Raw genomic sequence first — 25,616 nt, 5'->3', positions numbered from 1 at the left:
GGACCCTGGCCCACCCTGGCAAGAGGGAAAGGGACATGTGAAAAAGTGATGTAGACAGGGCTGTGCCTCAGTTGGTAGGCTGTTTGCCTAGCCGGCATCAGGTCCTCGGCTCTATCCTGAGTACCACATCATAGACAGTGGAGGGCATCTGTGATGCCAGCACTTGGGACTTCAAGGCCAGCCTTGTCTGCGGAGGAGTGGGGCTTCATCGTGATACACGCCTGTAATCCTAATACCTGAGAGGCTGCAGAGGACTGCCTCCGGTTCCAGGGCAGCTTGGGCTACACAGACTGGCAGAGGTGGGAAGGGGGGATGGGCCAGGTGGGCCCCAGAACCTGAGGATGCCGTCAGTGAAAGGCCTTGAAGCACTGGGAGCCTGACCTGGCCAAGGCTGACCCAACTCTTTTTTGTTTAGGTTTTGGAGCTCAGGATGGCCTCGAATTTAGGAAGTGTTGAGCTCTGTATCTCCCACTCCCAGTTTATGCGGTGCTGGGGTTGGAACCCAGGACTCCTGCAAACCATCACTGGACCACACCCTACACACACAGCATTTTTTTTTCTTTTAATGTTCTGGGACAGGTTCTCATGAAGCTCAGACAGGCCTAGAACTAGAATGTGTTGCTGAGAATGACCGTAATTTTTCTTTTAAAGCTTTTTGAGACAGGGTTTCTTTCTCTGTGTAGCTTTGGAACATGTCCTGGAACTCACTCTGTAGACCAGACTGGCTTAGAACTCACAGAGATCCTCCTGAGTGCTGGGATTAAAGGCGTGCACCACCACCGCCTAGCAAGAGTTCTTTGATTTTCTGTGTATTGAATGTTTCACCTTCATGTATGATGTACACCATGATGGTGTCAGAGGAGAGTATCTGGAGTTACAGCTGCTTGTGAGGCACCATGTGGGTGCTGGGAACTGAACCTGGCCAGGTCCTCTGCAAGAGCAAGTGCTCATAAGGGATGATCCCACTCTCACACCCTACCTTCATCTCCAGTGTTGGGATACCTGAGAGACGGGGTCTCTCCGTAGTAGACCAGGCTAGACTCAACAGCCTCAGTGTTGGAGCAACAGGCCTAGGGTGTATAAACATATTCTTTGGAGGCCAGCTTCTCCCAACCTGAGTGAGCCTGGACCACTAGCGGGGCAGAATCCGCCCCTGATGCTGAGGGTGGCCCTGTTCCCACCCTCTCAGTCTGACTTCCTGTCTCTTTTCTGTGGGTGGAGCCCCCCCTTTCTCTTCTAAGTGTTTCCCGGTGTTTCTTTCCCTCGGTCCCCCGCCCCCATACCCAGGTGGAAATTTTCAGCCACATGAAAGGCAGGCATGACTGGGGACGCTGGCCCTTCAGCCTTCACGGAAAGGAGCTGTCTGGAAACTGTTACCCTGAGGCGGGCAGGCCTGGCAGTTGAGGAGGCAGCCCTTGGGCCAGGGGCCCTGCAGGAAAGGGGCGTTTAGTTCCCCATCCCCTGAGTCAGCCTGTCTTCGAGTCTGCAGGGTCCCCTTCCCTGACCTCCTGTTTCCTTTCCCTCCTCTCTGGAGTCTCCACCCTTCTTCACGTATCTGTTTCTGTGCCGGTCTTTCTTAGGGTCTTCTCCACTTCTTTCAAAGTCCTGGTCTGGGTTCCCCGAACCCTCCCCAAGCCATTGGCTGGGCTCGGGGTGGGCGGGTTCTGTTACGAGGGGCAACGGCCACACCACAAGCCGCTTCTTGGCTTCCGAGAGGGTGAGAAACATGGCAGGCCGGACCCTAGCTCTGCGATATGGGCCCCCTTGGTCCCCCATTTCTGAAACTGAGGTTCCTGGAACCTGGCCCAGCTGGCATCTCACCAGCAGCGGAGTCGCCCACCACAGGATCCCACCAGCGCCCTTTCCTCCGCCCACTCTGCAGGTGAGAAGCCCCCGGGCGGAGGGCAAGACAAAAAGGGGGCAGTTGACAAACCTGTGTGCTGGGAGGAAAGAAGACTAGGGTTAGACTCTATCTTAAAGGAGGCGAGGCCTGGGAGCCTGCACGCCAGGAGCTGGAGGAAGGAAAGGGGAAGGCTCCTCCGGTCTTTTGGCTGAACTATGCACTTTCCCCAGTCTACGGTCCTGGCACCCCTGCCCGCAGCCATGAAGCACGACCCGCACATCTGGGCTTTTGACGAAGTCATCAGCAGATGGGAAACCACCTCGGGCTCGGCATACACGGCCAAGACTCACGGTGGGCCCTGTGCTCAGCCCAAGGCCGCAGAGCATGAGGACCCTGGGCGGCCACTAGGGATCAAGTCTTTGGCCGAGAAGGTAAGGGTTCTGGAGCCTTGCAGTATGTGGGATGGAGAGCTGGACACTGGAGTCCCCGCTTCCTCATCTTTAGATTTTGGATCGCCTTCTTGTAGCTAAGCCGCCATCAGGGTTTGGGTGTCCCCCTGAACACAAAATACCAGATCAGCGAGATGAAGGCACAGTACACGGGCTGTCCAGGTCTGGACCAGAGTGCCCCTCTCTTTGCGGAGCCCCAACCCCTGGAGCTCGCTGACCACCACCGCGGGGGCCCTTCCCAGGTAGAGTGGGTTTGGGCACGACGGGAAGGAGCCTGGACTGCCCAGAGGGTTAGGGTCTAGACAATCTCTGGGCTGGAGAAAGCTTGCATTTGAGGGTGTAGCTAAAAGGCATTGGGTTAGCCTGAACTCTGGGGATGAAGCCTGGAGGGAGGTTCAATTTTGCTTCTGAGGCTGTGGGGTGCTGCAATGAACTAAGCCGAGTAGATGCTACTCAGAGCTGGACTAGAATATTCTGAGACAGGGTCAAGTTAGCAAATGAAGTTAGGTTTCCTGGGTGAGGAATGAGCAGGTGGGGTTACCCAGATGCACTGAATGTCCAATGTCAGTAACTGCTTAGACTAGGAGGGGACTGGGAAGAGTGTGGCCACAGCTTAAGAGTTTGGGTGCAGTGCTCCCAAGGACCCTGATTTGAGGTACAAAGTCTGGCGGGAGGGCTTTAATAGGGTAACCCAATAGCTTTTCCCAATCCTCCTCAGGCCCTCATCCCCTGGACAAAGAGCCCAGAGCTGGCTGGCCAGCCCTTTCCAGTGAGCAAGATGGGTGTCCTGGACCGCCTCCAGCCCTATCTGACAACCTCTGCACGTGACTTCTCAAGGTGAGCCTCTGCTCTTCAGGTGCTGGTGTAGGCACAGCCCCTTAGCAGTTCCACCTGCAAAGACAGGGACCTCAATACTGACCCAAGCTGAGCTCCTTCAGCTCAGGATCCTGAGGCTCCTCCAAGGTAGCAAGAGCAATTTCCAGGTCCTGGAATCTGAACTCTGCTGTGCCTGGGTCTACTCACTTGCTGTCCCCTCCCCCAGGAAAGAGCTGCCTGGATATCCTGGCCAGAAAACTATGACTTGCTGGAGCTGTCTGAAGAAGCCACAGGCTTTCAGTCATGGTGGTCCACTGAGGGAACAGCTAGCCCGTGCACGCCCAGTACCACCAGCTGTGCCATACCTGGGGGCCCTGCCTTTGGCCCAGGAGTCCTTCGGGCCCTCAGTGCACCCGCTCCGCAGGCTGGACCGCCTTTGCCCACTAGAGGCACCCTGGGGAGGCCCCCACCAGAAGCCAGTGCCTGGCATCTACAGTGTGCCCAAGGCCTACTGCACCGAGAACTCCCGCTATGGGAGCGCCAGGGCAGAGCTGGTGTGAGCATGTGGGCCTCACCCACAGGCAGACATACACTCCAGCATCGGATTTGTGGGTGGGTTGGCCATATCCCACGCTTGCAGAAAAGCCTCCATGCGGAGCTTAGTAATCAAGGAATTTTACAGCTGAAATCACACCCATGTCTGGATCCACGCATCCTGATTAGGGAGCTGGGTGAGGGGCTGTTTCTCCACTTCTGGTTGGAAGTGTCTGGGTACAGTAAATTTGGAGGCCCACTTGGGGCAGGAGGAACCTAATGCTGAAGCTGTTCCTTTTTATAAGGCTGCACTGAGGGACCCAGCCAGCAGCCTGAAGAGTTCACCTTTTTCTCCTCCTGTGATGGGGTCCTTCCTGCACTCCCAACATTGGCTAGGCTCACACACCTGGGGTGAGTGTGAGGCCAATCACTGATGGTCCCTCACTTCCCTGACCTTGTCTGTCTCTCGCCCCCGAAGAGATTAGTGTCTAGGTTACCCAAGCCTACAGTCGCTGCTTGGTGGCCTTGCCACCCCCACAATCCACAGGTATAAAGTTAAGTGACCGAGGTAGGGAAGGCATCAAGAATGGAGAGGCTCCAGGTAAGAGTATAGGGCCCTGGGCATCTCCCAATCCCATCAGATGGACAGTCCTGTGACCTGTGGGGGGCGGGGGTGTCCTGGCTGGTGGACTCCAAGAAGTACAGAAACGGAATTGATGGCAGGTCCTGAAGGCCAGGATCAATACGATACTGAGTGGGTCCAGAGCCTGGGGTGGCGAACCCAGGGCTAGACTGAGCCACTGGCTGTGTCCCAGGGGCTGTTGCTATGGCTGCTGCTGAGCCCGAGTGCAGTGTGGGCCTCCAGGGGCCCCCTGAGGCCAGTGTGCCGGCCTATCAACGCAACTCTGGCTGCAGAGAAGGAGGCCTGTCCCGTCTGCATCACCTTCACCACCAGCATCTGTGCCGGCTACTGTCCCAGCATGGTGAGCTCGCCAAATGGGCTGGGACCTCACTTCTCTCACAAAGTACCACTACCTCAGCTAGACCCAAGACAGGTGGTGGAAGTGGGGCAAAAGGGGATGGTACCTGGGGCAAGGGGTCACAGCTACTGTGAGGGTTTGGAAAATCAGGTGGACACTGAGCCCGGTCAGAGTACAGGAGCATTCACGACTCTTTTCTCCGGGGCTCCAGGAGCGAGTAGTGAAGGCCAACCAGCAGGCTGTGTACCAGACCGTGTGCACCTACCAGGAGCAGCGCTTCGCGTCTGTGCGCCTGCCTGGTTGCCCACCTGGTGTGGACCCCGTGGTCTCCTTCCCTGTGGCCCTCAGCTGCCGCTGTGGGCCCTGTCATCTCAGTAGCTCTGACTGTGGGGGTCCCAAGGCTCAGCCGTTGGCCTGTGACCTCCCCCACCTCCCTGGCCTCCTCCTTCTCTGAGGCCCACCCCCTCACTTCTCTATCTCAAGGAGCTGGCAAGTGTTCCAATCATCCCTCCCAATAAAGGCTTTACAACTGCACGTGGGTGTCCGTGGGCTTTGAGGACACACAGCAGGGCTCCAGTTTCCAACCATTTTATACAAAGTCAGTGCCAGAATCTGTAGAAACGAGGTGGGCGGGGCTGGGCGGAGCCAGCTCAGGAGGTGTCCATTGTTTCGCCTTCTGTGGAGAGGGGGAGCCAAGCACGAGTGAGCTCCAGGGTGCTCCCACGTAGCCCCCTCCCATAGTGGCAGCAGCCTGGGTGGGCTACTCACTGAGCTCGTTGAAGAGGAAGGCATCTTGGTATTCCTTCATGTACTGTGTGGAGCGGGATTCATCCAGGAAGAGGGAGTATACGCGTTTGATGTCATCCACCTGCACTTCTGTGCCCTGGGGACAGATGGGCCGTGTCAGCATGGGGTCATGGGTCCAAGCCCCCCTCCCCCACAGCCTTTTTCTCTAAGATCGCTGTGGTTCGAGGTCCCCACTGAATACCCATGTGCCATGGCCCATGGGCTACCCCAGGGCCATCCCTTTAGTCCTCCACGCTAACGTGCTGGTTTACCTTTCTTTTCCGGCACACCAGGCTGGCCGCTGTGATGAGCTGGATAGCGTAGCGCAGGGAGGTCTCCAGCCCAATGCGGGTCAGGACTGTGTAGGCATCCTCACTCATCTCCACATCCTCTTCCTCACAGCTGTGGGCAGGCAGGCCTCAGCCAGGCAGAATGGCAGATCCGCTCTGCCCATCCCCAGAGCACCCCACCCATGCCCAGAGCACCCGTGACACAGGCCTCAGAATCACAGAGGCACCACCCCAGGGTGCTTCCCACTGGTAGGATGCCACACTGGTGTCCCAGATACAGAGGCCTGGGCGTATCCCTCCCATCCAATCTCAGTGTCCCCATAAAGGGGCTGGGGTGGCCCACCGGATGCGCAGAATCTGCTTGGTGTCCTTCTCACTGTAGGGGGACGTTGAGACAATGAGCAGACGGTCTAGCAGGTCAATCGGGATGCCATGAGGACTCTGGTAGCTGGTGCCTCGGATCCTGGGGGTCAGGGAGTACAGTTAATGGATGTTCCGGGAAGCCATGCTGGCCATCACAGCCCTCTTGGGGAGCTGAATAACTATGTGAGCACAGGCGCTCAACACCTATAAGCAAGGCCTCCCCAGTGGTGCTAGTGGCTGTCCTGTCCCCTGCTGCACAGGAAATTCTTTGTGGGAAATGGGACCCATACATAACAAATTGTTCCATTCACAGGCAGCTTAGCCACAACTACAATGTTGTTCTCAGGAGGTGGTTCAGGACAGCTGCCGGCTTCCAACCTACCATCCCTGCACTTTCCAGACTAGGGGAGAGGTTGACACAGGGACTAGGGATTGCAGGTGAACATCAGGTGACAAAGGGGTTGAACCCTCCCTCAGCCAGCGCAGACCTCAGGACTGGCTCCCCCGTGCCCTGGTCTAAAGCGGCCTTGGGAAAGCCTAGGCTACTGTGAAGCGGGAGAGCAGAGCGGAGCGGAGCGGAGCAGGCAAGGCTGTCAGCCACGGCCTGTTAGTGCCGTCTGCCCTCTGCCCTCCTCACAGCCACATGGAACTCCAGTTCCAGGGCTATGATGCACTCTTGTGGCATCTGTGGGGAACACATGCATGAGCGCATATACAGAGACACACAATAAAAATAGATCAGAGAAGAGAAAGGGGTTGAGGAGATGGTTAACAGAGTGTTCCTGCAGAAGACCCAGGTAGTTCCCAGTACCCACACACTGGGAAGCTCATAACCGCTCTGGACTCTGCCCACAGCTGAATCCGCACCTCTACACCCCACCCCCACTACACACACACAACTTCAAAAACAACCGAAAGGGGATGCCATGGTAAAATATGAGACAGGGTGATGTGCTCGGCGAAGCTCATGAGCCACCACTAGAGGGAGCCTTGCACCCTGAGCCCTGTCCCTCCTTGGTCCTCCACACTCGGGTCCTCTGTCTCAGTCTACACAGTGCTAGCCCACTGGTGGAGGAGGTGACCCCACGCCCAGCACATCACAGAATCGTTGGGTTCAGGTGACAAAGTGTCTGGGTGAGTGACTTGACGAGTCACCACGTTTGTGACGTGCCTAACAGATGCCCCGAGCCCAGCACGGGGTGACTTCCTGGGGTGTCTCTGGGTGCCTTGGCCAGCAGTTCTGAACTGCAAGTTGACTGGGGACAACGCTGAGGCAAGCTTGGTGAGGAGGTGCTGGTGTACCAACTACGGCGCACAGGCTACCATCACCCCCTGGGCCAGAGCGCACCTTCACCCAGAAAGCTCTACAGCTGCTCACCGGGTAATGCCTCGATTGGTGGCCATGATGAGGACAGGGGCCATGTCACTCTCCAGGGCCCGGTTGAGGAAGGAGAAACTCTCAATATCCAGCATGTGGACCTCGTCGATGAACAGCACCTGGAACCAGTGGGACACAGATCAAGATCAGGGTGGAGACTGTGGACCCAGGCCAGACCCGCCCATCTCAGCCCAGTCACTCACCCCAGGGATGATCTCCGCCTTGCCCTCCTCTCTCCACTCAGCCACCTTGGCATTGATCTGTTCTCGGACTTCTGACTTGATCTCCCCTGTGTCTCCTGCCAGAGACAGGGGCATCAGTGGAGCGAGGGGCTGGGTTGAGGCCCAGAGGTGGCAAAGACAGAGGAAACGAATGCCAGAGTGGAGCTGTAGTGCTATAGAGCAGGGCCAGGACCCTGGACCGCCCACAAAGGACAGAAGGCAGGGACCCATGCACGGAAGGATAAACTCAAAAGGAGAACAGAAGGCAGACGGCAGGTCTGGGAAGACAGACTGAGGAGGTGGCAGTGCCAGGAGAGGGGTACAAAGACCAGAGGGTAGGTGGCGCCAAGGGAAGAGAAAGAAGGGGGAACACCAGAAGATGGGCGCAGTCATGGTGCTGGGGACTAATGGGGAAGGACAGCTGACCTGAGAAGAGGGCCAGGAAGCCCTGAGTACGGGAGTTGATGACGTCAATCTCATGAAGGGACACGGTGTGAACCACCTCCTTGCGCTTCTGCAGCTCCCCATCTGGGCACTGCACAAACTTGGTCTGTGGGGCCGAGGGCAAGTGTGAGGGCAGCAAGGGCCACACACCAGAGGTGACATAGCGTCCAGACCCCACGATGTAACAAAAGACATAGAAACATCCCATTGCCAGGTACCTGGGAGCCCATGGCGTCATAGTCCCGAGCGCGTGTGAAAGAGCGGCCCAGCTTGGAAATCTTGCCTGTGGCCTTGTCAATCGTGATCACATCCCTGCAGGGGCAGCGGGACACAGTGAGAGTCCCAGCACTCAGCAGATCTCAGCACTTGGGAGGTGAAGGCAGGAGGATCTATCTCTGTGAGTTCAAGGCCAGCCTGGTCTACAAAGTGAGTTCCAGGACAGCTAAGGCTACAAGGCTACTGAGAAGCTGTCTTGGAGAATAAAACAAAAGAGAGGACTCTCACTGCCCCAGCCACCTTCATGGCTGCAAAGGCTCACCCGGCCTGGACCTTATCCTTGGTCAGAGACTCGATCATCTTGGTGCCCAAGTCATAGATGGTCTCCATCTCCGTGGTCTTGAGGGTCAGCTTGCCCACCTTGGATCCCTGAGGGGACACACCAGGAAACACTCAGACCAACTCACCCTTTTATGGCCAAAACTGGCGTGGCACAGGAAGCTCGTGGAGGGGATGGCCTTTGGAAGGTGACTGCATGGGTGCCAGGACTTAAGTGGTACTCTCCAGTGTGTGCTGTGTGTCACTGTGAGCCCACAGAAGAGTGGGAAGAAGTGCCAATGCTAACAGGGCTCTTTCATGCCCAAATCAAAGCCATTGTTTCCCCTGTAGTCCTGGGCCTGGAACCCTGAGACCTGGGCCCAGCATGCACCACCAAGTCACACCCCCATCAACTCTAGGCAGGTCGGTCTCTGCGCATCCGCAGCCCCACTCCCATGATCCGAGCAAAGTCTCCTTCTATTATACAGTGTGGACTTGAACTCCTGGGCTCACAAGACCTCCTGCCTCAGCCTCTTGAGCATCTGACCACAGTAGAAAAAAAAGCAGTTTTGTTGATTACAAAATCAAAACAGCAAATAAAGGCAACTGAGACCGGGCCATCCCATCTGATCCACAAAACAAGATCCAGGACACCCAGAACTGTTACAGAGAACCAAAACAAACAAATGGGGGTTGGGGGAGAAAGGAAGGAAGGAATGAAGGAAGGAAGGAAGGAAGGAAGGAAGGAAGGAAGGAAGGAAGGAAGGAAGGAAGGAAGGAAGGGAGGGGAGAAAGAGGAGAAAAGAAAAAGAAGCTGGGCCAGCAAAGCAGTCGGGTGGGCAGGGCACATAAACCAATCTCAATGACCTTGGAACTTAGTGGGAGAAGAACCCACTACCACAGTTTGTCCTCTGACCTCTACACACACTAAATAAATGAAAAAAGAAAACAAAACAAAATCATTTTATAAAACATTAATTAAGAACAAAAAATCCAGCTGGGAGGTGATACATTCTTAATTTCTGCTCTTGGGATGCAGAACCACCACTGCCCAGCTCTGAACATAAATACTTTAACATTTTATTATCTTTAATTACAAGCATATATGTGTCTATGTGTGGGTACTGGTTCCCACAAAAGCCAGAAGAGGGTATTACTGGATCTCTAGAACTGTGGTTCCAGGTGGCTGTGAGCCACTATGTGAATGCTGGGAACTGAAAGAGCAGCTCTGGAAGAGCAGTCCATATTCTTAACCACTGAGCCATTAAAGAGAACATTCACAGTATAGGCAGATGGATGACGGTTCAAGGGCAGTTTGGACACACACTCATCTCACACCCACAGAGCAAATGGAAAGGGAGGAGGGTCCACCCATGACACAGACGTGGAAGTGCCAAGGCTTGGTCGATGCCAGAGCACGTCTTTCTCCAGGCATTTCAGTAGCAACTGAAACATCATGTGAAGATCCAGCAACACACAGGTGGGTTTCTCTGCTTGTTTATCAAAACACAGCTTCTCTATGTAGCCCAGAACTCACTTTATAGACCAGGCTGGCCTTGAACTCAGAGATCCCCCCTGCCTCTGCCTCCTGAGTGCAGGAATGTAAGGTGCACTACCATGCCCATCTGCAACACAAACTTGGAAACCAGGAGCTCGCCTACCACCCTACAGACCCTTGCTTAGAAAGTAGCCAGAACCTGCAAGTCCAGAAGTGGGCAGAGATCACACGGCTGGGGTAGGGGTACGTCAGGGCTGTTGGCATACAGGTATATTTTTTTCATGGGGTAATAGAAAATTCTAGAACTAGGTAGAGGCAGTGATGGCTGCATGACACTGAGAGTACTGCCACCAAAACACAAGCTCTGGAATGGCTGGTGTTAAGAGCGTGGCTGTGGAGAGCTCACATGAACAGGCAGGAAGGTCCCACCCTAGCAACCCCTGCAACAGAGAAGTTCCGAAGCTTCTAGACTTGATGTCTCAGCCCTCTGGAATCTCAACTCATTCCTTGATGAGACATGAGATTCCAGATCGGCTGTAAAACAGGATGAAGGAAAACCTATTAGACCATTTACTCTCTAGGTTAAAAACTTGCATTTCTTTACACGCATGGGCGCGTGTGCACAGGCGCAGCTCAGAGGAGAGCCAGTGAGTGGCTGGCTCCTTCCACACATGGGCTGTGTGAGGAACACACGCCAGGCCTGGCAACAAGGCCTTCCACATTCAGTCACCTCACTAGCAACTTTAAAGGCATAAAATGAAACACAGGGCAGCTGCCTGAGACACATTGGTTTGACCAGGCAGACACATCTGGGTGACAACTGGTGGCAGGAAGTGTGGGGAGGTAAGTCACCCGGGTGGGCCTAGCGTGAAGGAGCTCTGGGGGAAGGGAAGCATTTGGTTCTTGGTGCCCACAGTAACTCATCAGCCCACACACTCTCTTGGCCATGAATGTGGCTGAAGTGAGAGGTGAGGGACTAAGAAGCCACAGAGACTCACTGTGCCCGTGGCTGGTCGGTCAATCTGGATCTCCACCACTTCGCCTTCAATGATCTCTGTCTCCTCCCTGGCAGGACAGACAACAGAGCCTGGGTCAGACTGGCCCCCGCTACTCCGGTTCACAGACCAGGACTTCAGGTAAGCAGAGTGGACACCCATCCGCTACTCACTTGATACGAACGCCAATGGAACGGCGGAAGGCTTGAGTCAGAGCCTCAGTCTTGCTCATCTCCAGAGAAAATATCTCACTGCCTGCGATGGCCGTGAATGGTGTGTCGGGGCCCAGCGCCTGGGCCATGCCTGTGGGAGCAGCGGTCAGGCAGCTGTGACTGCTGGCCCCAGGTCACTGACACAGCGGGGCTGTGTGGTTCACGCTCCCAATAGACATCTTAAAACCATGCATGCCTCTGCTCCATGTCCGCTCTACCAGCCATTAGTTTCCACCTCAGCACACATCACCTAGCAAGGCACGGTGACACGACCACCTCTCTAGGTAGTGCCATTTCGGAACTGACGGAGTCACCCCTGGCCCTACCATCTTGGCAGAGGTGGGAGTGGGAAGACAGGTGGATCAGGAGAGCCTCAGAGGTAGAGGTGCCTGAGGAGGACCCTGAAGCATGAACAGAGTTCCACAAGGAAGAGAGGCAGCTGTGGTCTTTGGTCACTAGGGGGCTTGCTGCAGAGAGGGCCGTCTGTCCTTACCCCAGAACCCCCACTCTATGAAGACAGCAATGATCCCGATTAAAAAACGACAAGACGATGCTGCACGGCGGCAAACACCTTTACCCCAGCTTGGGAGCAGGGCCGGGTGCATCTCCAGGCCAGCCAAGAATGTCGACCTCCAAAGGCCCAGCCTGCTCTGCGGCACCGTGCAATGGAATCACAAATGCAGAAGCAAACGGCTTCCCTACAGAGCAGCAGCTCCTGACTGGACTACAGTGGGGATGGTGGGAGCTGACTCAGTCTTCTTGGAATACATGGTGACCCCAACATGGAAGCAGAGAATGTTGAGGCTAGAAGACAGGGGACCCCGTTTAACTGTAACTGCTCAGTGGCCTAGACAGCCTCCTCCTAATGCTTCTGGGAGTGTCTGCTGAAGTTACCCTGTTCCTGACTTCCACAGAAGGGACTCACTGGCCTCTTACCCATGGCGATGGCTGTCTTCCCGGTGCCTGGCTGGCCAGCAATGAGGACGGCCCGCCCTGCAATCTTCCCTTCTCGGATCATCTCCAGCACCACACCAGCTGCGCGCCGGGCAGCCAGCTGCCCCACCATGCCCTGGGAAGCCTGGAGGGTAGGAGGTGAGAGGCATGGAAGGTGCCTGATGGCCTCCAAAGCCACTGCTATATTCCCACCACACCCTGGCCCACACTCTGCCTGTACTGACTTTCTTCTTGTTCTTTTTGTTTTTTGAGGCAGGGCCTCCCTCTATAGACCAGGCTGGCCTTGAACTCCCAGAACTCTGCCTCTGCCTCCCAGCACTAGGATTGCAGGTGGGCATCACTGTGGCTGAACTGCTTTTGCATAGAATCAAGAGGTCTGAAGACAGGAATAGCCCTGCCCAACTTGGTGAGAGGCATGGAAGGTGCCTGATGGCCTCCAAAGCCACTGCTATATTCCCACCACACCCTGGCCCACACTCTGCCTGTACTGACTTTCTTCTTGTTCTTTTTGTTTTTTGAGGCAGGGCCTCCCTCTATAGACCAGGCTGGCCTTGAACTCCCAGAACTCTGCCTCTGCCTCCCAGCACTAGGATTGCAGGTGGGCATCACTGTGGCTGAACTGCTTTTGCATAGAATCAAGAGGTCTGAAGACAGGAATAGCCCTGCCCAACTTGGCAGGAGCAGCCCGCATACCTAGCCCCAAAGCTCTACCTGTCTTGGTTCCAAGGCATCATCCAGTCCAAGACCCCTGATGTGGGAGTGAGCGCCTGCGTGGGAGAAGGGAAGAGTCACTGGCTGGTTCCACACTATTGGACTCTGAGTCAAGGGCTTCCCTCAGAGCTCGGGTTGCTCCCTGGGTCAAATGAGGCCAGGAAGATGCCTGAGCATGTACAGTTAAATGTGCAGCATCTGAGAACTTAATGATGCCACCACGGTCCCAGGTATGGGCTCAAGAATGAACGGCGAGGACCACTGTGGGAGGATACTGGTACTTGGCCCTCAGGGCTGGTATTCGACATCACCCTGACAAGCCACAGCATGCTGCTTCCATTCCTGAGCCCATCCACAGGGATGAGGAGAGAGTGCGGACAGGTTAGGGCCGAAGCCCAGACCCCACCCAGGCAGGGGTGAGGACAGGAGCTCTGTAATAAAGCTCAAAGGACACAGGCACCAGACCGAGGAGTCACGGCCTGCTGGACGCTACCACACCTCCAAGGGGGTTGTGTCACTTTTGTGGAGATGAGATTTAGCGAGTGCTGCGGATGTCTGAGTCCCTGGGCTCTCCCCAGGCATTGGGATAGGGGTTGCTTCATTTCAGTAAAGCAGAACTCATTGGCCACATGGCAGTACACATCTGTGATCCCAACACTCAGGAGGCAGAAGCAGGTGGATCTCTGAGTTCGAGGCCAGCCTGCTCTATAGAGTGAGTTCCAGGACAGCCAGGGATATATAGAGAGTAAGGGAAAAGATAAAAGATCCTGTCTCAAAAAAACAAAGAAGAAAAATTTCAAAGCCTGGACAGGCAGCATCCAAGGGCATCACTGGTGCAGCTGGTCTCTACCAGGTCAGCTGCAACAGGCTCCGGCCCTTTAAACGGGAAAGCATCAATGTGCCATGCTTAAAACACTCTCTTTTAAGTTTTAGAGATAGGGTCTCACCAAGTTGCCCAGGCTGTCTTGGAACCCATGGTCCTCTGCCTCAGCTACCACACCTGCCCACAGTCTCTCAGTGACTCTGACATTCACAAGGGGCAACTGTTAGCCCCAATCTGTGGGTCAGGAAACTGAGGCGCAGAGCCAGTAGCCTGGGCGCTGGGCTCATAAGTCCACCATGAGTCAGCACTTGGAACCCGCAGTCCTCTACTGTCTAGAGGTGGGGAGTGACTGCTGAACAGCAGGCCTGCAGGACTCCTGGGAGACACCGCGTGGGGATGGTGTTAGCCTGACGATGCCATCTGCTAAGTCGCTACAGCACATGCAAAACATCCCCTCATAAAAGACCCTTCCTGCCCACCTCCCCCCACCATTGCTCTCTTCCTCTCTCCATTGCTCCTGTCTCCAGAGGCCAGTCTCCCTGCTTCCCCTCCACATGAGCCCTGTTGCATGATGGTCTCTCTCTCTCTCTCCTGTCGTTCTTCAAAAGACAGGATGACAGGGGACTTCCAGCATGTGCACCCATGAATCTCATGGTCATCTGTTGAGGATTCTCCAGGCACGAGGAGACACACCAGAAACAAAACACGCCAGGACACCCCCAGGAAGCATTTGACCACAGGCACTTGTATGCAGGAAACATGGTTCAGATACTCCAGAAACCTCATGGAGGCACCAAGTCTATGGCAGCAGGACCTACCACATCCTTCTCTGCCAGTCTGTCTGTCTGTCTGTCTGTCTGAACACTCAGCTACAGTCTCCCTGTCCTGTGTCTGCGCACTTACCAATTCGCTCGATTCTCGTCACATCCCGGATCTCAGGGACTTTGGTGGTGGCTGCCTGCAGGTAAGGAGGATGGATGTGTAAGATTCCCACGTGCACCAATTTTATCTCCTTTCCTTCCTCAAGGTCCTACAGTCCCCCAGGAGTTCCGTTATGTTCCTTCCCTCACAGGCAGCCCTCACTGTGCTGTCACCAATAGGCAGGGTGACCAGGAGTCTCCCAGAGCAGTGCTCTGCTTCCTAGTAGGTGCGTACCCCATGAAGGGCACAGTTCACACCTCTCTGGTGCACCTTGGACTCCGTGTTCACGGTTTGACATATTAGAGTACCGAGCTCATTCAACAAACACCTACCAGGGTCTCCTGAGCTCCCGAAGCAGCAGCTACCGCTATTCCCTCTCAGAGGAGAGACAGGAGTAAACACGTCCTGGGATGTCTGAGCCTTTGGAAGCTCCCACAGAGCAAGCACACCAATGTTCACAACAGCCAAGTGCCACGCACATCGCGTTCAGTGACCAATGGGTGAACAATCAGGATATGGTCTATTCACTTACGGAATACCATTCAGGCACAAAAAGGAAGAACACTGAATGTCCTCAGTGTATGGGCTCTACACATAACGATTCCATGTCGGATCACTGGCTGCCCTCCCGGGGACCCGGGGTAAATCACGTGCATACATGCAGTGTCTCACAATGTCTGTAACTCTAGCTCCAGGAGGTACAACACCCTCTTCTGGCCTCCACAGACAAAGACATACGTGGAGGCAAAACAGCCACATGCATAAAATAAGACACGATTCCAGGAAGAGAAAGCAATGGTCCAGAAATAGAAGCAAAGGCTCGGGGAAGGAGCTGTGGGAAAGGTGGGGGTGCCCGGAAAGAGGCTGAGTCAGGAGGCGTGCTTTAAACCTGGGGCTAGCCCCAACTACAGAGAAATCCAGATAGTGGCCCTGGCGCAGCTTGTGATATTTTCATGAACTAAGAAAGCACAATGCTGCGATGCTCAGCGTGCCTTTCCCAGGACAGGACTTCCAGGATCCCCTATGGCTGTCACAGCCTGGCTCCTGCTATGCAGTTATTTACTCTTCGTAGAGGCTGGATAGATGCCAGGAGCACGAGCCCCCAAACTACTATTACACACAGGCCCTCCACAGGGCAAGCAAGCAAAGACATACCCCCAGGAACCCAGCTCTCCCAACAAATAGTCCTGCTAAGTTTGTCCACTGCTGAACAAACACCCCTTTTGGATTCAAGACCCAGCAAGAACTCCTCCCTGCTGTGCGGGAGTGTGCTCCATCCTGCCAACTCCTCCCTACTGTGCGGAGTGTGCTCCATCCTGCCATGTTTCATCTCAGTGGTGTTTATAATCACCATAGAAACCAACTTCTGGGCATGTCTGCAAACATGTTTGTTTCTGGACTGAGTTACATGGGAAAACACCAGGATTTATCACTCTCTGCTTCTGAGGACACAATGTGACCGGTTGCCTTGGGCTCCTACTGTCAAAGGGACTGTATCTCGGCCAACTGTGAGCCATAAACTTGCCATGCTGGTCAGTTTTAATTTTCTGTCAATTTGACACAAGCTAGAGTTATTAGGGAAAAGGAATCTTAACTAAGAAACTATCTCCCTGGGCCAAGCGGTGGTGGCACACACCTTTAATCCCAGCACTCAGGAGGCAGACGCAGGCGGATCTCTGAGTTTGAGGCCAGCCTGGTCTACAGAATAGTCAGGGCCGCACAGAGAAACCCTGACTTGAAAATCCAAAAATAAATAAATAAAGGCTACTACGCTCATGCTGGCAACACCCTTGGGACCCAGATCCGGTTCTGCTGCCTCTCTGGTGCCCACAAGGAACTCAGGAAGAAATGTCCCTATGTCCTGGAGGAGGGGCTATGTTCTATACGCATAACCCCCCCAAATGTGGAGGCAATGGCTCTGCCATGAGGCTTCAGAGGTTGCCACAATCTATAAGACCTTTATCCAAGTGGCTCCTGGCTATCTGAGGGCACCTTCAAACTGTTGAGGCCACTGGTCAGAGATCGGAGCCCAGGCGAGTTCAGGAGTCAAGGGTCAGGGTGACAATGAGGTCTCCAAGGAGAAGTGTGCTGGGCAGGGACTCTGAGGAAGCCAGCAGGAAGGTGCCAGTCTCCAAACCTGACCACTCAAACTCAACGTCTGGGACCCACATGGTGGAATGAGAGAACCCACTCCCACAGGTTATCCTCTGATGTATACATGAGCCCTGGCAAACCATCATCCACACAAATACACACACACAATAAATAAAAATATCATTTAGGGGATGGAGAGACGGCTCAGGGCTTAAGAGTGTTTTTTGGTTGTTGTTTTTTTTTTTTTTTTTCTCCTCTTGCAGAGGACCCAGGTTTAGTTTCCAGCTATAACTTGGGGCTGAAGAAATGGCTTAGTGGTTGGGAACATGGTTGCTCTTCTACAGGATCCAGGTAGGTTCAATCCCAGCAACCCATGGCAACCCACAACCATCTGTAGGTCAATCCTCCTGTGTCCTTTGTGGGCATCAGGCACACATACACAGACATACACACAGGAAAACTATGTGAAAACAGGGGCCGCAGAGATGGCTCAGTGGTTAAAAGCACTTGCTGCTCTTGCAAAGGACCCAGGTTTGGTTCCAACATGGTGGCTCACATCTATAATTCTAGTTCCAGGAGATCCAAAGCCCTTTTCTGGCCTTCTTTAGGCACTGAAATTACACAGTGCATGTACAAGTTCCTACATATAACATAATATAATAATAAACTTAAAATACATTTAAAAGTAACTTAAAAAATTTGAAGCGACCACCAGGCAATGCTCTGGGAGCTCTGACCCGAGGCTGGATACAGGTGAAGTCTCACAACTGTGCCGTATGAGAACGGAGAATAAACAAAACACAAACAAATGACACACATCGCCAACCCAGCCCACCTCTGGATCCAGAGGACAGACCTTCAAGTGTGGCTCTTTCCTCCTCCTCCTCACCATGGTTAACAGCAACAGGCTCTCCACTGCCCTACCTACAACTTGACTGGGCTCAAGATCAGAACTGAGGCCACCAAAAGGTCACAGTATTTCTTCACCTGTCTGGGGAGCAGATGCCAGGCCCAGTATGTTGGTCTCACTTTCTGGGGTTTTACTCTCTCATTTTATCATCTCAGTAATTGTGTGTTCACAGACATGTGCCCCGTATGAGGTTCCGGGAAATGCACATAGTCTCTGGACAAGGCGCCAAGCTCTGAACCTGCACTGTGTTCTCGCTGGACAGGCTACTTCCCTGTCCACGATCCATGCTCTCCAGCACAAGGCACAGGCTCACAGTTGTAGTCTCTCCAAAGCTCAGGACTGAGACAGAGGACTGCGCAACTGCACTGACTCTACCAGGAGGAAGGTGAAGTCAAGGTCCTGCCGGCCCAGGCTCTTGTTTACTTATTTACTTAGACATCTGAGCATCCTGCCAGGCAGTGGTGGTGCACACCTTTAAGTCCAACACTCGGGAGGCAGAGGCCGGTGGATCTTTGTGCGTTCCAGGCCAGCCTGGTCTACAAAGTGAGTTCCAGGACAGCCAGAGCTAAACAGTATAACCTTTGTGTGTATGTAAAAAAAATCTGAGTATCCCCATGATTCTTCCATCACACTTAGTATTCGTTTTTTTTTGTTTGTTTGTTTGTTTGTTTTGGGTGGGAGGTTATCCGGACAGGGTTTCTCTGTGTATTTCTGGATAGCCAAAAACTTGCTCTGTAGATGACCAGGCTGGCCTCGAACCCAGAGATCTGCATGCCTCTGCCTCCCAAGTGCTTAATCTAAAGGTGTGTGCCACACTGTCTCCTACTAGACCTAGGATTCTTTTTTGTTCTTGTTTTTCGAGACCGGATTTCTCTGCACAGCCATGGCTATTCTGGAACTCACAGAGATCTGCCAGCCTCTGCCTCCCGAGTGCTGGGATTAGAGGCGTGCGCCACCACAGCCTGACACGACCTAGTTCTTAGACATCATATTCTAAGGCCACGACGATTAGCTTTCTCCTTCCGCAGAGGTCAAGACACCAGGCTCTTCTTTCAGACCTAGGTCAGCCCTCTTCCAGGCATCCTCACCGGTCCCGCCTCCCCTAGACCGGGCTTCACAGTCCTCCCTCAGGCCCAGGCATTTAGGCTCCAGCCCTCCTAGCGCACACAGAAAGGTGCACACACCAGCACTCCTTCCTCAGACCTTGCTACATTCTTCCCAATGCTTCCCTTAGACCCACGTGCCCTCCCAAGCCTCCTTGAGACCCAGGCGACTTCCTCAGCCCCTCTTCCTTCATGCACACAGGCATCCTCCTCTTTATCTCTTGCTCAGACCCAGGATCCTCCTCAGCATCCTCCCTCAGACTCATGAGTCCTCCCCCCAAACCGGGCATCTTCCTTAGCACTCTTCCATCAGACCGCCTCCTCAGACTCCACAAGGAGGATTTTTCTCAGTTCTCCACAAGCACCCAACACTTACCACAGTTGCCATGATGCACACCAACCGCCAATGCCTCAGCGGAAACGGAAACCGGCCAGGAGCGGCCTTTGTTCTCTCTAGGCTCCCCGGTCATCCAGCCCTCTCTATGGTTCATAAAATATGTAAAACTCTCCTGGCCGCGCCCATCCCAGAGGCTAAATTGGAAGGCGGGTGTCTGAATCTTGGGCGGGTTCTTGACGTCTCCTGCTCCTCCTCCTTTTACCCACCCACCCCCACCCCCAACCGCTAAGTCCGATTGCAAAATCCTGAACACTTTTTGTAGCAACCACACGTCCTCCACGATCGTTTTCCCCTCTGTCCACCCTTCCTCCCCAAATTGGGGCCGCAGCAGAGACAGACAGTTCTATTCACCAATTACTTCCATGCTGCCCAGCAACAAGCCCCGCCCCCTGTAGGACCCCGGGAGGGTCTGGCTAGAGAAACTGGATCCCATCCTCCAATAAGAAGACGCCGCAGTCCCGTCCCCAAGACGCGGACCAATCCTGCTAGACCAGCAGTGTGGGCAGTGCCTCCTGGCGGTCACAAGGCATCACTGCAGCTGCTCGCCCGACTCAGTGTCGCCGTGCTGCCTACCTGAGTCGGAGCGCTCTGGGGCGGGGGTGCGGTCGTGTAATAGGAAGCGGAGTGCTTTGCAAGCTTCCCGTGGGACACCCGCTAACCCGGCCGGTCACCAAGTCTGGTGCATTCCCAGCCGACCTCTCCGGTTTTCATTTTTGGTGCTCGAAGTCCCCTGCTTGTAGCAGCCATGCCTCTCAGCCGCAGTCTCTCCATGTCCTCACTTCCAGGACTGGAAGATTGGGAGGATGAGTTCGACCCGGAGAACACAGTGCTTTTCGAGGTGGCCTGGGAGGTGGCCAACAAGGGTGAGAACGCCAGCCTCGGTCCCTTGACCGAGGAGGGCAGTCGAGGATGGGGGCCCTAAACCCTGTTCATACGGGCACAGAGCTTCGTGGGTGAACACTTGGGTCCTGTGAAAAGCGCCTGTGACTTCTGTGTCCTTGAGGTGGGCCAGGAGTAGGCGTCCTAGGCCCTGGGGGGAAGGGACCAGAGGCTACTCTCAAGATGGAAGGAGGCTTCAGGTCCTGCGATGTAGGGGAGAGGGCACTCAGAGAGAGATTCCCGGGTCTTGGAGGGAGGTTTTCGAGGGCCGAGAGACCTCAGATCTAAAACCCTGGGGAGCACGGAGCTTTCGCGTCTGTGGTCCAGAGGATGTGACTGTGAACTAGAATTTGCTCCGAAAAGTTAGGATTCGTGGATAGTTCAGAGAGCATGGTGGACCTGACCACTTTAGTGTAAAGACGAGGGGAGCCTAGACACTCGAATTCTTAGATCCAAGGTGGGAAAGAGCTGGGAACTTGAATACCCAGCTGTGAAGGAGCCCAGGGCCTAAGCCATGGCTTCCTAAGTGGAGAGGTGTCTCCCTGAGGCCCCTCACTTGCACACTGGAAGGGGAGGAACCCACAGCCCGCAGTTGTGTGTGGGATAGTCTAGACCACTAGCTTCTTGCTCGTGAGGAGGCTGGGCTGCGTGGATCTGAGTGTTTCGTTCTCTCCATCCTGGGGGAGAAAAAGACTGTCTTTCCCAGCATGGTGGGAGTTAGCAGACAAAGCTGTGTCCTGCCAGGGTACTGGTCCCAGGGCAAGAAACTGAGGACCTAGATTCCTCAATCTGAGGTGGGGTCACAGGAGGAGCAGGGCCCAGTGTGCCTGTGCCCCTTCCCTGAGAGTCATAGTCAGGGTCCCTGGAGGTGAGGATTATGAATTCCGGCTTCCTTTAGGTAACTGTGGGAAGCTGAATGCACCCGAAAGTTGGGAGCATTAGAACCTGGGTCCCCAATCCTTGTTCCCTAGCTCCTAAAACCCTCAGGCAACCAGGAGCCTAACCCTGCTCCTCCCCCTCACCTCACAAGAGGCTGCCCTCTGGGCTTTCCATGACCCCAGCCCCCACCTCCTCTGCTTCCCAAGTGTGGGCTCCCGCCTGTCTTCTGCCCCATCAGAGCTGTGGACCAATGGTAGGGTTGTCTGTCCTTTTGCACTCTGGCCCACAGTGGGTGGCATCTACACTGTGCTGCAGACGAAGGCGAAGGTGACTGGGGATGAGTGGGGTGACAACTACTACCTGGTGGGACCGTACACGGAGCAGGGCGTGAGGACTCAGGTGGAGCTGCTGGAGCCCTCGACTCCTGAGCTGAAGAGGACCCTGGATTCCATGAACAGCAAGGGCTGTAAGGTGGGACACAGCTCTACCCAGGCGGGTGGGAACATGGCCTGCCAGCAGGGGCTACAGGAGGCATGGGCCCAGCAGACCTAGGGAAGAAAGGGACAGACAGGTATAGGGTCTGGTAAGGAAGGCCAGTGGTACTGGGTAGATGGATGGAGATGGATCTAAGCTGAGCTCCCCGGACCTACAGGGTAAAAACAAGCTGGAACTGGACAGAAAGACAGTCAGAGCCAGGTGCTGTGTGCACACCTGTAATCCCAGCACTCTGGACCACGACAAGACACTCTCTCAAAATTAATGAAGAAAGGGCTGGAGAGCTGGCTCAGAGGTTAAGAGCATTGCCTGCTCTTCCAAAGGTCCTGAGTTCAATTCCCAGCAACCACATGGTGGCTCACAGCCATCTGTAATGGGGTTTGGTGCCCTCTTCTGGCCTGCAGGCATACACACAGACAGAATATTGTATACATAATAAATAAATAAATATGTAAAAAAAATTAATGAAGAAAGTAAAGAACAGTAGCCAGGCAGGCAAAAAGATGGAGTGTTGTTGGAGAAAGGAGAGACGGGAAAGAGGGATAGAGTCTGAGATGAGCAGGTCCAGGAACTAAAGAGAGGAGGAAAAGGGTGTGGCTCAGTGTAGATTCCTCTGCCTAGAATCCCCCAATGAGGGGCTGGGTTGTGGCTCAGTGGTAGAGCCCTGCCTGCCCCATGTTCAGTCTTGAGAGATGTCAGTCAGTCCAAGCACTCAGAAGGCAGAGGCAGGTGGATCTCTGAGTTTAAGGTCAGGACATGAGAAACCCTGACTTAGAGAGAGAGAAAGAGAGAGAGAGAAAGAGAGAGAGAGGAAGTGGTGATGTGTCTGGCTTCTGGGGAGAGGCCATGAGAGGCAGGCAGAAGGCACAGACTAGGGCTTGGAAGACAGACAGACAGGATCAGGGCTCCATTATCACAACCTGTGTTTGGGGTGGGCTCCAGCATCCAGCCGGGCCAGATCATGTCCCTATGGGACCCCAGAGCAGGCATGTCACTCCCGTGGGGCAACGGTTCCTAATAATAGACCCCTCCCAGCGAAAGGGCAGACAACAGCTGGGAGGGGGAGGGGTACCCCAGTGAGTCTCTGGCAGGACCAAGCCAGATTGGGACGGAGGGACGTGGAGTTTTAGGGAAGTGACCGTGGGTAGGAAAGTGTGGTCCTGGTTGTTAGGCGTGTGATTACAGATTACAAAACAGGCCATGGCAGAGGAGAAACCTAGCAGGCGGCAGTTAGGTAGGGGCACGAGCGAGCGGGGCAGTGGGTGAGGACAGTGAGCTGGCTGAGCTCAGTTCCCAGGTTCCGGAATAAGGCAGTGGGGTGAAGCACAGACCAGCTGTCTGAGCCTCCCTCTGCCTCTCTCCTAGGTGTATTTTGGACGTTGGCTGATAGAGGGGGGACCCCTAGTGGTGCTCCTGGATGTGGGGGCCTCAGCCTGGGCCCTGGAGCGCTGGAAGGGTGAGCTTTGGGACACCTGCAACATCGGGGTACCCTGGTACGACCGTGAGGCCAATGACGCTGTCCTGTTTGGCTTCCTCACCACCTGGTTCCTGGGTGAGGTAGGCCCTCCTACAGACCCCCACCTCATCCTCTGGAAACCCAATCACCATCCCTTCCTGGGCCAGAGGGTGGGCTTCCCCCGGGTATTCTTGAAATTGTGGGTTCTTTAATGCAAGGATGGACTCTGATTTGGGGGTGTACGAATGCCCAGGGGTGCAGCTTGTTTTCTCAGAAGTGCCAGCCTGGCCCTCTTTACTCCAGTCTGCAGTGTAGACACACTGAGGCCTCCGGGAGGGTGTGTCAGTAGGGGATGGGTCACAGGAACTCTGGGAGTTGCTCTCCTGTTGATGCTGACTATATCTAAGCTTGGAGGGGACTCTTGATGCTTACAGATCGAGAGTTGGTTTCAGGGCCCAGAATCTGGGCTGCTCCCTCCCCCCCATCCTAGGGGAAACTTGACTGTAATGCTCTAGGACAAACAGGACGCCTTGATTCAAGGGATTCTGAAAGTTTGATCCTGTTTTTACCCATAAAACGTCTACTGCCATTGAGTGCGAAACCAAGTGTGGAATTGAGAGCGGGACTGAGGGACATGGGCATGTTAGTGCTTGCATTTCAGCCTTGCCAGGATTTAGACACTGGCAAACAAACAAGTTCCCATCAGCTTCTGGGACCCAGGTCAGCTGGTTCAGGGCCTTGTCTGTGTGAATGCTGCCTGCTGTTTTCACGTCAGTGGTCTCCCGTCCCTTGCTTCCTCATGCATGCTGGGGGTTCCTTCTGTGACATGTGGAAACACAGTGACCCTGTCCCCGTTGCTCCACAGTTCCTGGCGCAGAACGAAGAGAAGCCATATGTGGTTGCCCACTTCCACGAGTGGTTGGCAGGCATTGGTCTGTGTCTGTGCCGTGCCCGGCGCTTGCCAGTGGCAACCATCTTCACCACCCATGCCACGCTGCTGGGGCGCTATCTGTGTGCTGGGGCCGTGGACTTCTACAACAACCTGGAGAACGTGAGCTGGAAGCATGGGAGACACAAACATTGCATGACAGCCCAAAGCCCTGGCAGAGAATCATGCTCCTAAGAGTCCAGGCTCCCCACCCTTCTACCGTTAGACACGGGGACAGACCCTGAACCTCTTCCTCACACCCACGAGAGCAGCCCAGATCCTGTTCTCAGAGTCCAGCTGCCAGTCCCAACCTCCCTCAGGGCTGCAGTCCAGACCTGAGTCTTAGCCCAGTCCTCCGGACCCTGATCCCCCTCCCTTCCTGCCCAGTTCAATGTGGACAAGGAAGCAGGCGAGAGGCAGATCTACCATCGCTACTGCATGGAGCGAGCCGCTGCCCACTGCGCTCACGTCTTCACCACCGTGTCCCAGATCACTGCCATTGAGGCTCAGCACCTCCTCAAGAGGAAACCAGGTAAGAGGGAGGAGGCTCTGCCAAGCCCCTATCAATTTAGTTTTACTCCAGAGAATAGAACATGAATTCCTGGAAGTCCTGGGCTGAGATGGGAACTTGTAAATGAAGCAGGCTGCCTCCGCCTCCTGAATGATACAGATAATAGGAGCTAGAGTGTTTTCCTATTCTGTTTTTTGGTTTGGTTTAGTTTTTCGAGCCAGGGTTTCTTTGTAGCTTTGGAGCCTGTCCTGGAACTAGCTTTTGTAGAACAGGCAGGTCTCGAACTCACAGAGATCAACCTGCCTCTGTCTCCTGACTGCTGGGATTAAAGGCGTGCGCCACCAACGCCCGGCAAGTTTCTTTTATTCTGATTTCACAAGTGGCTAATATATGTTGATCTTCTGAAAGAAATGCAAATATAGCAGGCTTTATTTTTGAATAAAGTAGGGTTGGAACTAGGTTTGCTCATCCTGCCCCATATGCTCCTCAACTTTAAACTTTGCCCTAGGTCCTGGGTTGTAATTTTTTGGTGATTTGTTGTAAGTGTGTGTGTGTGTGCGCGCGCGCGTGTATGATGCACACTGGTTTATATTTCATACATGTATATGTGGAGACCAGAAAGACTCTCAGGTGTCTTCTCTGTGACTGACTGACTACCTATTTTTTTAGAGGTTTTATTTATGTGTGTGTGTCCTTGTGAGTGGGTACATGCACCTGTGTGTGCACATGTGTATTCATGGAGAGTAGAGGAGGACTTGGATCCTGACATCAGATGGAGTTACATGCACTGTTACACGCACCCGAAATAGGTGCTGCTGGCTTCACTGCTGAGCCGTTTCTCCCGACACCTACAGGCAGGGTCTCTCACTGAACCTGGAGTTTGCCATTTTGCCAAGGCTGTTTAAGCTCCCAGGATCTGCCCGTCCTCGCCCACCCCCAGTGCTGGCATTACAGGCATACTTAACCATGCCCAGCTTTCATTGGCTGCTGTGTGTTTGGTTTTGGGTCCTCTTTTTAAGCAGTTTTTTTTAAAAATATTTATTTATTTGTTATGTATACAATATTCTGTCTGTGGGTATGTCTGCAGGCCAGAAGAGGGCACCAGACCTCATTACAGATGGTTGTGAGCCACCATGTGGTTGCCGGGAATTGAACTCAGGACCTTTGGAAGAGCAGGCAATGCTCTTAACCACTGAGCCATCTCTCCAGCCC

General features: G+C 54.3%; 4 protein-coding genes across 8 annotated transcripts in view; 3 read left to right on the top strand and 1 right to left on the bottom strand.

The window, feature by feature from the left end:
• Positions 1 to 81: 81 nt before the first annotated feature.
• Positions 82 to 4,459, top strand: Saxo3 (stabilizer of axonemal microtubules 3). 3 transcript variants are annotated; one of them, XM_050121352.1, is made up of 5 exons: positions 82 to 1,882; positions 2,074 to 2,274; positions 2,370 to 2,534; positions 3,011 to 3,129; positions 3,335 to 4,459. In XM_050121352.1, the coding sequence occupies exons 1-5, from the start codon at positions 1,727 to 1,729 to the stop codon at positions 3,666 to 3,668; spliced, it is 975 nt and encodes a 324-aa protein (XP_049977309.1). In that variant the 5' UTR covers positions 82 to 1,726; the 3' UTR covers positions 3,669 to 4,459. The 3 variants fall into 3 exon arrangements, with proteins under 3 accessions (XP_049977309.1, XP_049977310.1, XP_049977311.1); XM_050121354.1 differs by having other exon boundaries at positions 1,735 to 1,882; positions 2,102 to 2,274; XM_050121353.1 differs by lacking the exon at positions 2,370 to 2,534.
• On the top strand, positions 4,229 to 5,156 carry Lhb (luteinizing hormone subunit beta). Its single transcript, XM_050121308.1, has 3 exons — positions 4,229 to 4,243; positions 4,434 to 4,625; positions 4,834 to 5,156. Exons 1-3 carry the CDS (start codon positions 4,229 to 4,231, stop codon positions 5,074 to 5,076), a joined length of 450 nt encoding a protein of 149 aa, XP_049977265.1. The 3' UTR covers positions 5,077 to 5,156.
• A 38-nt stretch (positions 5,157 to 5,194) lies between these two features.
• Ruvbl2 (RuvB like AAA ATPase 2) lies at positions 5,195 to 19,567 on the bottom strand. Of its 3 annotated transcripts, XM_050121349.1 has the most exons (15): positions 19,236 to 19,567; positions 14,735 to 14,789; positions 13,009 to 13,064; positions 12,280 to 12,421; positions 11,305 to 11,434; positions 11,135 to 11,201; positions 8,643 to 8,749; positions 8,323 to 8,416; positions 8,087 to 8,210; positions 7,643 to 7,737; positions 7,440 to 7,558; positions 6,042 to 6,161; positions 5,681 to 5,810; positions 5,391 to 5,505; positions 5,195 to 5,298 (listed from the first exon to the last, which is right to left on the bottom strand). In XM_050121349.1, exons 1-15 carry the CDS (start codon positions 19,245 to 19,247, stop codon positions 5,273 to 5,275), a joined length of 1,392 nt encoding a protein of 463 aa, XP_049977306.1. In that variant the 5' UTR covers positions 19,248 to 19,567; the 3' UTR covers positions 5,195 to 5,272. The 3 variants fall into 3 exon arrangements, with proteins under 3 accessions (XP_049977306.1, XP_049977307.1, XP_049977308.1); XM_050121350.1 differs by lacking the exons at positions 13,009 to 13,064; positions 19,236 to 19,567; XM_050121351.1 differs by lacking the exons at positions 14,735 to 14,789; positions 19,236 to 19,567 and having other exon boundaries at positions 12,991 to 13,046.
• A 218-nt stretch (positions 19,568 to 19,785) lies between these two features.
• Positions 19,786 to 25,616, top strand: part of Gys1 (glycogen synthase 1) — a 20,308-nt gene continuing 14,477 nt past the window's right edge. The window contains 6 exon segments of the mRNA XM_050121358.1: positions 19,786 to 20,119; positions 21,304 to 21,485; positions 22,875 to 23,066; positions 23,831 to 24,016; positions 24,281 to 24,425; positions 25,510 to 25,527. Coding sequence (XP_049977315.1) covers positions 20,002 to 20,119; positions 21,304 to 21,485; positions 22,875 to 23,066; positions 23,831 to 24,016; positions 24,281 to 24,425; positions 25,510 to 25,527 — 841 coding nt within the window. The 5' untranslated portion in view covers positions 19,786 to 20,001.

The sequence above is a fragment of the Alexandromys fortis genome, unplaced genomic scaffold, assembly GCF_014885135.2.
Source record: "Alexandromys fortis isolate MF-2015 unplaced genomic scaffold, M_Fortis_MF-2015_v1.1 scaffold_161, whole genome shotgun sequence".
NCBI classification, from domain to species: Eukaryota; Metazoa; Chordata; class Mammalia; order Rodentia; family Cricetidae; genus Alexandromys; species Alexandromys fortis.
This window is presented reverse-complemented; position numbering and strand designations above follow the sequence as displayed.